This window comes from Strongylocentrotus purpuratus, unplaced genomic scaffold (assembly GCF_000002235.5).
Source record: "Strongylocentrotus purpuratus isolate Spur 01 unplaced genomic scaffold, Spur_5.0 spur5_scaffold_15, whole genome shotgun sequence".
Classification (NCBI taxonomy): domain Eukaryota; kingdom Metazoa; phylum Echinodermata; class Echinoidea; order Camarodonta; family Strongylocentrotidae; genus Strongylocentrotus; species Strongylocentrotus purpuratus.
The window spans coordinates 28177833-28190289 of NW_022145600.1; the positions used below are offsets into that span (position 1 = coordinate 28177833).

Sequence of the window (12457 nt, forward strand, 5' to 3'; positions counted from 1 at the left end):
CCGTTTAGTCTCATTTCACAACGCCCCCTATCGTCAGAGTCAGCAGCCTAACATGTTAGCCTATGGAATTTTATCCCCCGAAATCGTTAAAAATTCATTTTTTGTTTAAACGAAAAGCACATCCACCCCGACGTACGTTATCACTAGCTCTTTCATGGGAACCCTCATATCCCATTGACTTTTGAAAGTTCACCCACCGTATTTGATCAAAATAGGTTGCAGGCTCGTCATTGCCTATAATACACATGTGAAACAAGTCGAACTTTGGACTCAGTTTACCGAGCGATTTTAAGATTATAGGTCAAGCACACGAAGGATAAGAAGCATGAATTATCATGGATCACTTCTGCTAGGTTCATTGTGTCCATTTCATCCACCCCCCCCCCCCCCTCCACCGTAATTTTTCCATTGAAGATAAGCAAACATTTTGCAGAGGTAAGCAAAAGCATTTATTATTTACAAGGGGTGCAATTGTGCACAACATCAAACTCCCCTACTTTAAGTCACGTATTTCATTGTATTATGTAGTTTGGTAGGTTTATTTTAATAACTGTTTAATTATCAGATATCAATGATAGTTTAAAGATATGGAAAATGTTCTTTTATTTTATATTTAGCAAAGCAATCTCACATACAAATTCACTACCAAGTGTCGTCTAATCCGCTGATTGTCGTCTGCTATATACGTCCAGCGAGCGAAAATGAGACAACCGGAGCAATATGTGATGAGGCTTTTCTGTGTAAACAAAATAATTATAATTAGGTATTGTTTGTATTATTATTATTATTATTATTATTTATATGATTATTATTATTATTATTATTCCTACTATTATTATTATTGTAATAGTTATTATCATGTTATTATACTATCATATCATGTTGTTTACTTTTAATTATAAAGGACAATGTATAGGCCAGTTGCTAAATTGTACAGAACTTGATTTGGTCGTCTTTATAGGGATCTACGCTCCACTCAGCTCAGCCACCTTCCAGCAGGCGTCTTTATCGGACTTTGTCGGTTACAGAAACTGTAAGTTTGCTTTAATAAAACTTTTACCTCTTCAGCTATATTCAACAGTGGCCTTCAGCCAATTTGGGACACTAGAACCATGGGGAAGGCGCCCTTGTTCGGTGAATAACGTCCGAAATAAGAAGGATATCAATTTGGGCTCAGGAAGGGTGCGGGATCATATAAATTTTCTTGTCCTATCCCTCATCCTCCCCAAGGGCGTCAATCCGGGGGACAAGGGGGACACGTCCCCCCCCCCCTGTTCATTCACAGGCTTGGCTGACCCGCCCCTGTGTAATTGTGTCCCCCCTCCCCTCCCCCCATGCTCAAGCTCGGATTTACGCCCTTGATCCTACCCTTTACCTTTTCTCCTCCTTATCTTCTCTTTGCCCCATTCACCTTTCCGCCGTAGCTACGCAATTAATGTCCATTAACATCGTGTAACATAAATATACATATATATAGATATTGGTGTAAAACTGCTGATTCTCAGTAATTAGATAGAAATACCGAGCTTTGAGTGATAGTATAGAATTACACCACAATCAGCAGTTCACTATGAGAAGAAATCAATCTTTGAATATTCAAGGCCTCATTCATAATTCTGAATTTGACTGTAAAGCGTTCCCTTTACTTTGCTATAAGTGGATCTTTTAATTTTATGTGTTCTTATATTACAGGACGCTTGGTCACAATAGCCTGACTGTTCTTGAAAATGGGACATTCGAAGGTCTTCGTAATTTAGGCGGATTGTAAGTCTACAGAATATCATATTCATGTTGTCACGTTTGTCGATGAAAGCTTGCCCTGAAAAGATATAGTGGGCGAAAGTGTCACGAGATATAAAAAAAAAAATTGTATTTCAGAAAAACAATAAATCGTTCCAGGTATAATTGTAACAGTATATTATGGTTAAAGCTCCACTGCACTACTTGTAGCTACTTGCTTCCTCTATATAGAAAACAATGCCTTATGCCTAGGTCACATATAAACCGGGCCCCGTACGATTTTCCCTACCCTGCGGCGCCCGGGGGGTGCCCGGAGAAAATTGGTCGTGTAAAATGCAAGGCGCCCGTAAGGGTGCCGGCAGGGTGCCAGCCGAGTGCTATCCGGTAACCTTACGGGCTCCGTCCGATGAGCAGGTGTACCGATGTCTCCCGGAAGGTGCCCTGCCGGGGGCCGGACGGGGTCCTCAAGGCGTCCGGCCAGGTGCCGTGCGGTGCACTGAACTACAGAGTGAGTCAGAAAAAATGTCCCACTTTTTAAAAGTTGTATTGTTTGAAGTATGAATATTTAATCATGGGTTTCATGATATATCTTGATAGAGTTATCCTCCCAGTACATTTAGGTACCATTTTCATTTGAATCTCTCCATGCATCACTGAATATCAGGCAATCTTTACAAAACTGCCAGATCTCACTTACGCCAAGTTACTGGGTGAGGAATAAAACAGTGCATTGAACAAAGACAGTCAGACACGCGCACACGCACACACACTCACAAACATACAAACACACGCACACACAACACACATGGTGACAATTGTTTCATAATTACCCCTTTTCTGATTGAGCGTTGATTTTTATCAAGATCGCTGAATGTTTAAGTGGCATAACCCTATAAATCTTTCCCTTTCTGTACACATTCACTACCACCATCATGTCATCATCATCATCATTGTCATCATCTTAATCTTCATCATCATCATCATCATCATTATCATCATCATCATCATCATCATCATGAAGCACAACATCCACCAATACGCACCAAGAGGACAGCGGCCACTCAACTTTTCGTACGATAAGAAGAATTCCCGACACAAAGTAAGAGTTTGGGTGGGCCTTGTCGGGAATGGAATGCTCATTTGTGTGCGTGTGTCTGTGCCTGTGCGTGTGCGTGTGTTTGTGTGTTTTTGTCTATCTGGCTAATTGGATAATTGAAAAAAACTGATTGTCTTTGTTCAAAATATTATTTTATTCCTCACCTAGCAACTTGGCGCAAGTGAGATCTGGCAGTCTTGTAAAGATTGTCTGATGTTCAGTCATGCATGCAGAGATTCAAATGAAAATGGTACCTAAATGTACTGGGAGGATAACTCTATCAAGACATATCATGAACCTCATGATTAAATATTCATACTTCAAACAATAGAACTTTTAAAAAGTGGGACATTTTTTCTGATTCACTCTGTATGTGTCCTCTGGTATCCGCACCTCCGGTATTTAAAACTGCGTTGTACATTTCGAGATGCCGCCGTGAGGGACACGCACGGGCAATATTCATTTTAAATTGCCCCCGGACGGCAGACGCCTGTTGTTGTGCATATCACCCGGGGCTCTTGAGGGGCCGTGAGGGCGCCGTAGGGTACACGTACGGAACCCTTGAGCACCGCAAGGCGCCCGTAAAGATTTGTCATGAGAATTGACCCCTAAAATCGTGAGGGGCAGTCCGGGCAACGTCCAGAGCCCACATGGGACCCTGTACGGGCTTTCTACGACCTAACGGTCAGATAAAAACGCCGGGAGCAGCCAACTCAGCACCATGGCGCCCGTACGGATTAAAAAACTGTCCCGGCGCCTGTAGGAACTTTACGGCAACCGGCCGGACACCGGCCGAAAATTCCCAAAATGTCTGTTTTTACTCGCCGTACGGGCCCCGGAGTGTATATGTGAAAGCCCCATTAGCGATGCCCGTTGGTCCCGATGATCCTCTTTTTCTTATGTTAATTGAGAGCTGAGTTGATTAGATAACCACCTGTCAGTCACCAGCAGGGTGGTCTAATCCCTCCTGGCAAAACTAGTGCAGACGGGCTTTAAGATAATAATGAAAAAAGTTCCATGACACCTCGAAATTTAATTACCTGTGTGACATTTGTTATGACCAATTCATGACACCTTTATCAGACATGCACTGACAGACTGAAGCTCCCTGACGCGACGTGGCGATCGACAAATCGGCACGAAAATAACTAGCATCTATATTCAGTCTGCCAGAATACGTTTGAGAAAGATGTCTGGACTTAAACACCGAAATCGTGACACAGGTAATAAATGTTGATGTGTCTCAGAACTCTCTTCGAGAAGAAAAAAACTACTTAACAATAAATGAAAAGGTAATGTTTTTACTGTCTATTTTTACCATCATGTAGAAGTTTGGATTTCAACAAGATTACTCGATTGTACGAAGGCTGCTTTAGAGGTCTTGATAGCCTTTACTTCATGTAAGTAGGTCGATACTTTAGAGACAGGTAGATTATTCATGTTTAAAAAAATAAAATAAACAGATAACCATATTTTGAACTGGCAACAATGAAAGGCGTAGTCCACACAGGCACTTGTAGGCTTATAGGATTTTGTACCTTCTTCATTTCATTGGTATCGTATTTATACACGGTAAAATATATTGCACCCTCTGGCTTTTCTTCAGTCTTCACTATGCCGTGAACGAGATTTAGAAGAAGAAAAAAGTAATGTGTACATCACACAAAATAGAACGCCCTTCAATGCACTTAAAACTAACATAATTACATAATCCAGTGTATTTTAGCAAAATATAAATAATCTCATCGCCATGTATTTGGTACGAATAAGATTCATAATTCATTACTTCAATGATTTGCCGAATAACCTGCAGTTGACAGTTATCAATACGTATCCAATCCACAAATTAGTAACTTTATTTTCAATCTCCCTGTTATTGTTTGTGTGTATGTTTTTTTTTTTTTAATCATATTTTTTCTGCTTTATGGAATGTATGATGCTGTATCATCCTAACTGTCTATATGATATGCACAATTTTATTTAAAAACGGGTATTACTATTAATGCTACATTAGTGCTACATTTGTATATATGAACTTTTCTCAAATGTATTACCATGACTACATTATTATTTCTCTTTCAGAAATTTTGAATTCAATGATTTGACAACTATCCCATCCGGTGCATTTTTTGATGTGGGGCAGACATTGGACAGTTTGTAAGCTTCATCATTAATATTTTATTTGACATGATTGTATGATTATATTAATGTTAACATACTACTACGCTGTTGCCATATATTTGCTCTTACCTTTTTTTTATGAAATGATTGTGACAATATGGTTTATTCTTGATGGATAAAGTTCTGGGAAACTGTATACTTCGAAGCATGAATGATAATAGGAAAGAATTGATTTACCAACTATTTTGGCAACAGTGTATTTCCACTCAATTGTGAGCTTGTTAAGGAATAGTAAGGTCTTGTCTATCCAAGATGGCCTCATAGGTATTACTCCTGCTATCCCTGAGGGCCTTTCATTTATCATTACCTCAGCATTAATTTCCAACTTCACCAGCAAGGGTCGAGTGGGATAAATATTGAGAAAACACCTTGTTTAAGAATATAAACGAACCATCTTGTCTTGCGCGGGAGTCAAGATACTGTACCACTGTACCACATGCATGCAGTGATTCTAATTCTAAATATAGTCGTGTTGGTTTGCACATAATTTATCAAGGCGCAGTACTTGACGCTCTTGGAATATAACTGAATAATGCAACCACTTAATGTTAAATTGATTTTCGAAAAAAGAAACCTCTGCCTTTGTCTCTGTAATCTCTGTTCGACAGTGCTATAGGTAAAGTTGGAGCCTCTTGATACTAATACCGTTTAATTATGCTGAAGGCCTGTTTCTACAGTAGTTAATTTGTGAAATCAATGACTTTTTCCCCCTCTTTTTTGGTTGATCAACCAGCAATTATGACAATCAATCTTTAAATTTCTTCGATATTTGTCTTTACCCTAAAAGGGCCGGGCTATTTGAGGTCTTAGGACGGCCGGGGGGGGGGGCATTATGGCCCCCCTTAAGATCTCGGCCGTGAAGTGACCGATCTCCGCAAAAATTTGCATGCATGTCAAGTGAAGTGTATAGAATAATATGATAATTTCATTTTTTTTTAACTCACTTATTTCCATATTTATGGTAATTTATGCAAATAAGGTCATAAAACTACATTTTTACCCATAGATCATATATTATCCATATTTAAGCATTCTTTTTCTCTACATATATTCATTTTGACCAAGACCATTTTGAATAAAAAATATGACCAAAAAAATTGGAAGAGCCAGCTTATTGTTTTGATAATTTCTTATGTATTTCATTGTTTTTTTAACTTATGTATTTTATTGTTTTTGTTGTTTTTATTTCATTTCTTACTACAATTCAACTATTTCGACTCCCAAAACAACCACCTAAACTTTAAACAAGACCCAATAACCAATGTTTAATCTATTTTTAGGAAAAATGACATTTCCGTATGTTTTGTTCACAAATCACAAAAATGAGCGATTTTCGGGCTGACATGCAAAGACAAAAGGTCACGTGACCTTGTAACTGTAGGTCCGATTTTCAATTTTTTTTTTTTTGAAGATGCGCAAGACTCGAAAGAAAAAAGTCAGCGAGCGGCGGGGCACCATCCATATGCGTTCCCGAGCAATCGGAAAATCGTGGAGGGGGAATGCCCCCCCCCCCCGCCTTATAAGGGTTAAATCAGTAAATAATTGATTTCATTTGCATCTTTTATCTCATTTTATATAGGATTATCACCCATAATCATTTGACGTCTATTAATGCATCTATTTTCTACGGGCTCAATAAGCTTGACTTAGCGTAAGTAAAGAGTGGCGGTCCAGATATTTAGGAGCTTTGCTCCCTCTCTCTCTCTCTCTCTCCCTCACCCTCGCTCTCTCATACCAAAACGGTCTGCGAATACACTCTAGCAGTCTGGCGGTCATTTGTCTTAATCCTTCACTGTTCAACGATCCGCCATGATTTCATTTCCAAATCATTGTGGTTAATAAAAGATTCTACAACATAATTTATTCTATTGAAAAATATTATTTCTCCGCGTTAAATTTCCTACAATAACAAGTTTCTAACTTCAGTCGCTGAACTGGATTTAATGTATAAAATTGGAGCTGATCCATCGCCAAACTGTGCCTGTGGAAAGATCCAACTATGGATCACGTGCAAATCCCCTCACGGTGCTTCTGGACTTCGAGAGCTCGATGATGGGACAATCAGTTGGCTAAATAAGGATCTTCCTATATCTAGATGATGTACTCCTTGATATTCTACGTACGAACGAACAAACTGGACCCTAACTCTAAACGCAACCCTTGACCTAACACCTCCCCCCCCCCCCCCCCCAAAAAAAAAGAAAATCGCAACCTGTTTACCTCTAAACTTTTGAAGGACTATATTATGGAGCAATTGTCACCGAGGCAAATGTCGGATCACCAACAAAAAAAAATGGATTTTTACCACGTGTACTTTTTTTCTCCCCAGGTCGTTCCAAGGAAATCCGATCACTACCATTGAACCTGGTGCTCTGAATGGTTTGCCTACGTTGAGGGATGTGTGAGTATTTTGGGTCATCTAAATGAACACAAGGGAGTTTCTAAATGACGGATCCAGGGTATTTGCAAAAGGGGGACACCATCTGATAAAAATAATAATAATAATTAAATCGCCACTGAATTGCTAGCGGGAGAGGATGATGTGACATGTATTGATGTCGGCAAATCTGCGAAATGGTTGTCGATAGGTTACGTTAGAGCACATGCTGGAAAATTGATGAGAAATTCGGAAAATATATCGTAAGCTTATATACACTGTCACAGATTATATTCTGAAATAGGAAAGCATTTTTGTTGTCTATAGCCTCGATGACCAAATGTGCACTGGGGTATCCATCGCCTTCATTTGAAAGCCATGAAAATATCAACAACGCTATAGAAACAAATCTAAGGCATGTGAGCTGCCTCCACTTAATTATGTGTAACGTGATGACAGCGTTTAAATTCAGGTTGTCGTTTTATTTGAAAGGACGGGAATTCTTTTGAAGAAGCGAAATAGTATCTAAAAGGTTAATTAAATCATCATTTAAAAAAACTGCGAACTTGTGACGAATATTTCCCTACAATATAAGCCCTCGAAAATAACTCTTTATCATACTTTTCTTGCTTTATTTTCAGGCGACTTCTTTCTTCTGACAGCATTCGCCTTCAGCCAAATACATTTGTTGGCCCTTCTAAGATTGAGTTATTGTAAGTACAGACTTACAGCTATCAGAATCCCGAGTTCATTTTACATGTTTTGAAGTTGGCACCGACTTGTTCTTGTTCGATTCTTTCAGTGTTATCCTGTTCCGATCCGCGTGACTTCAATGAAGTATGATGCCCTCGCAGTGGCGTACGCAAGAATTTTTCCGGGAGGGTATTTCAAAATTGAAAATCGAGCCGACCGATATTTCGCTCAGTGTGGGAGAGGGAAGAGGGATATCCCCAATAATCGTATTTCCTCTCACCAGCATCCAAGTTAGATTGATAGTAATATGTTTTTTGTGTGGATGCAATAATATAGGGTAATTTTTTCAGTTAAATCATGAAAAATGTTAATTTTGATAAAAAATCAATAATTATGAATATACACAATATTCAGAAAATAGTATCAATTCTTCAAAGTTCATAAAAGATCTTGTGAAATGTCATGCACGCAATATGATAAAAAATCATATAACCTTGGCAAAGGCATGGGGAAATAAAGTTTTGGAGGATTAAAAAGGGAAATTAATGGGATTAAACTATATAAAGCAATTGATATAAAGTGAGGACAATACGTCACAAACTGATAACCAAATTGGCAATTTGTGTAGGGATTTCACTTGTTCCATAGTTTTATATATTTTTTCAAAAGTTCATAACTTTCTTATCAGTTATCCGATTTTGCTCAAACTTCTTTTGACTGGTTTATCTGATTTGTTTGCTTCTATTGAAAGTAGGGTTATTTTTTGAGTGGACTTGTACTTTAATACCATGTCAGTGACTGGGTGAAAATTTAATTATCCATGTGCCAGTAATTAACAGATAATAATAATAATAATAATAATAACAATAATAATAATAATAATAATAATAACAATAATAATAATAATAATAATAATAATAATAATAATAATAATTATAATAATGATAATAATGATAATAATAATAATGATAGCAATAATATTTTTTTTTAATATGATAATAAAAATAATAATAAAGATAATAATAATACTGCTATAATAATGCTAATGATGATAATGGTAATAATGATAATAATAATAATGATAATAGCAATAATAGTAATAATAAAAAAAAGTATCAAAAAACGTTTCTAAGCGCTTTACTTTATAATTGTTATTACCCCGGTCATTGTATTCAATTGCTAATCCGCAACATGATAGAGCACTCGTTCCGCTCCCTGGGGACTATTCCGGGCAGGCTCCATTTTACAAGCGCACACATGCCAATCCAACCACATTAACGTTCGCATCCTATCGGGTACCCATTTAATAACTGGGCGGACAGTGGCAAATATAGATTAATCTCTTGCCAAAGGACAATTATTAAGTACCGCGGAGGGATTCGAGCCGCGAACCATGCAATCCACAGGACGGCGACTTATCCACTAGACCACGACACCTCTTCACAAGCAAACAGTTAGGACAGGATGAATGGTGCAGTCATTGCAATTACCGCCTTCACTGCTCTGATTGGTGAAGGTTATATCACAAGAGAAATGACGCCTCGTGTCCGACGGGTGTACAAGACAGTGTCCATCCTTATGATAGCATGATCAAAGCAAAGTTGCATTCTTTTATGTTTACAAATTAGCGGGCATTTACATAAATATGGAAGAATAATAGTAAATATGATTTTCAATAACTTGTAGTAGAATGGAGGGATAAGCCTTTTGTCGTCTTGCACACATCAGAGTAAAACGCAATAATGATCAGAAAGCCAAATATAAGACCATGCTAATTTTTAATTTACAGTGACTAACATTTTCGAAGCGTCACTTTATAACTCACTTATTAGAGTCTGCTGTAACAGCACATTTCGTAAATTATGCAGTGAGACTATTGGTCATATTTGGCAACTATTTCAGTGAAAATTAATGCTTCAGTGTGTATTAGTCGTCTCGTCTGTCTTTTACAGAGTTGTTCGAGACGAACGAGTCTGTTGCATCATTCCAGAAAGCTTCGGGTGTACAACACGAGAACTGCCACATCCGCTCTTCACATGTCGAAGGACATTCCTCCAAAATATGACCATCAAAGTGTTCATCTGGATCCTTAGCATCAGTGCCTTGCTTGGTAATGGGTTTGTCATCTTCACAAGATTGCGGGATAAACCGAAAACAGCCACTGCTTCTGTTCAATCCACCTTGATCAGCAACCTTGCCGTGTCGGATTTCTTGATGGGTATATACATGTTGATCATTGCTGTCATGGATCTGTACATTGGTGAAGCGTACTTCTGGGATGGCATCGGGAACGAGTGGCGGACCAGCAATGCTTGTCAAATCGCTGGGTTTGTCTCATTCCTCAGCACCGAGGCATCGGTTTTCTTGTTGACCTTGATCAGCGTTGATCGCTTCATCGTCATCCAGTTCCCGTTTAGTCAGAATCGTCTGGGTGTCAAGTCCTCCCGTGTATTTGCGGCGATTGCGTGGCTTCTGGCATTGATCCTCAGTGTTGTCTCTCTCCTCCTGAACCAGCTGGAATCTGACGCACACGGCTTGAGTGATGTCTGCGTGGGACTTCCGCTCATCCGCAAGTTCTCCTCCGTATACTCGGAGGTGGACAGCTACACTTTGACTCGCTACGGCCTCACCACCTTCAACTTTCTTGCCTCTGGAACGTCCCCCACCTGGCAGTTTTCCATTGCCATCTACCTGGGAGTGAACCTCGTCAGTTTCCTGGTCATCATCTGCTGCTACGTCGCCATTTTCTTCAGCGTTCGCTCGAGCAGGAAGGCGGCAGGAAAGAAGTCGGCCACTGAGATCAAGATGGCGCGCAAGCTGTTTTTCATCGTTGGGACCGACTTCTTTTGCTGGATGCCTATCATTATCATGGGGATCTTCACCCAAGCTGGTGTCATCACTCTCTCATCAAATATCTACGCTTGGTTGGTGGTCTTTGTTCTGCCCATCAATTCCTCTATCAATCCTTTCCTCTATACCCTCATCGAAAAAGTAACCAAATAAGCACTGAAGTCTAATTTACAATACATGAGTGAGATTGTTGTATCGATGAATTGTTTTCACATTTTACCGATCTCTGTTTTCTTATAATTTAATGAACTAGTTTGTAGAAAGAATCTGCGCACCTGCAAATAAAGCTACTGGATTCGTAGTCATGAAAGTTATGTTATCATCGATGTACCGACAGCACGTATTCTTTTCAAGAGGGCAAACAAAATGTATTCAGAAGCACCTTTGTCACTTTGGCAGTGATTATTCTAAAATGCACAACTAAAGTGGGACTTCTCCGTGTTTAAAATATTTGAGGATATTCGGGGTAATTATTTTGAACATGTGCTATTAAAGTACGAACTGGTCTATAGAGTAACCTTAATATTTTTGATATCACAGATTGTGCATTATAATCCATTCCCGACGTGGAACCTGTATTAAGCCGATGAGAATGACAAAAAAGGAGTGAACTTGATATGTATGTTTTATAAGTATTGTATTTATTTTTATAGCATTTAGATTATACACATTTGTATTTTGTAATAAACGTTTTAACGAAATCAACAGCTTCAACATTTCCCAAATACACGATTATCACATCCAATTATTGAATACGACAATTATGGATCTACCACTACTACCGCTTTTCTGGAAACCACTAATGGTTATATTGGTTGTACATGTATTAACGTAAGTATAATTATGTTGATCAAAGTATTGCCTGTATGCCCATACAATTATTTACGGAGCTCTGACTTTCCCCCTGCCCCTACGAATAGAGGAAAGAAAAGAACCGTAGGAAAAAAAGAGCGTAAAGCGGGTTGTATTAGTGGTTCTAGAGGGGGATTAGGGGCTCAACCAATTTGATAGTATATCAATATAAAGACAAATAGAAATATGTATATATGTAAATGTGTGTGTGTTCAAATGCAGATTCGGATTCTTGCATAGTACACTCGTGTAGCGTCACTACGATATTCTGTTGATGAACAATATTTATCAATCAAGGATATAGTATATAATTATAGTCAATATGTAGAAAATGAATGTAACCCCCCCCCCCCCCCCCTCTTCGATTCTCTCTCTAGTCAGGATCCATTCTTCCGCGCAACTGCATGGTTACATGAACCCATATAGACTTATTGTATTCAAATGAGTAAAGTGTTGTTTATCATTGATATTGATCCCATTTCCTAACACCTTACTGATCAATTTGAGTGTCGTCATATTTATTTATGATACATGTATATAGGAAAGAGAAAGAAAGTGCATACGACTAATTTGTATTATTGCCAGGAAATATGTTGCTTCGATTAAAATCTTTAAAATAAACAAGGATCTCTAATGCTCTCTCTATCTCTCTCTCTCTCTCTTCCTCT

The 12457-nt window shown here is 38.6% G+C and overlaps 1 protein-coding gene and 2 long non-coding RNA genes across 3 annotated transcripts; all 3 read left to right on the top strand.

Moving 5' to 3' along the window:
• Positions 1 to 908: 908 nt before the first annotated feature.
• LOC105440946 lies at positions 909 to 4563 on the top strand. The gene is made up of 3 exons (XR_004064269.1): positions 909 to 1033; positions 1693 to 1764; positions 4165 to 4563. It is a non-coding gene; the product is annotated as an uncharacterized LOC105440946 (long non-coding RNA).
• Positions 4564 to 4801: 238 nt separating this feature from the next.
• On the top strand, positions 4802 to 7422 carry LOC115924293. The gene is made up of 3 exons (XR_004064270.1): positions 4802 to 4993; positions 6597 to 6668; positions 7347 to 7422. It is a non-coding gene; the product is annotated as an uncharacterized LOC115924293 (long non-coding RNA).
• Positions 7423 to 8063: 641 nt separating this feature from the next.
• Positions 8064 to 11090, top strand: LOC115924172 (G-protein coupled receptor GRL101-like). The gene is made up of 2 exons (XM_030986036.1): positions 8064 to 8107; positions 10040 to 11090. Exon 2 carries the CDS (start codon positions 10149 to 10151, stop codon positions 11088 to 11090), a length of 942 nt encoding a protein of 313 aa, XP_030841896.1. The 5' UTR covers positions 8064 to 8107; positions 10040 to 10148.
• The last annotated feature ends 1367 nt before the right edge of the window (positions 11091 to 12457 follow it).

Bases quoted from the DNA above. Each gene is read 5' to 3' on its own strand.
- LOC115924172 (XM_030986036.1), top strand. From the start codon at position 10,149: ATGACCATCAAAGTGTTCATCTGGATCCTTAGCATCAGTGCCTTGCTT.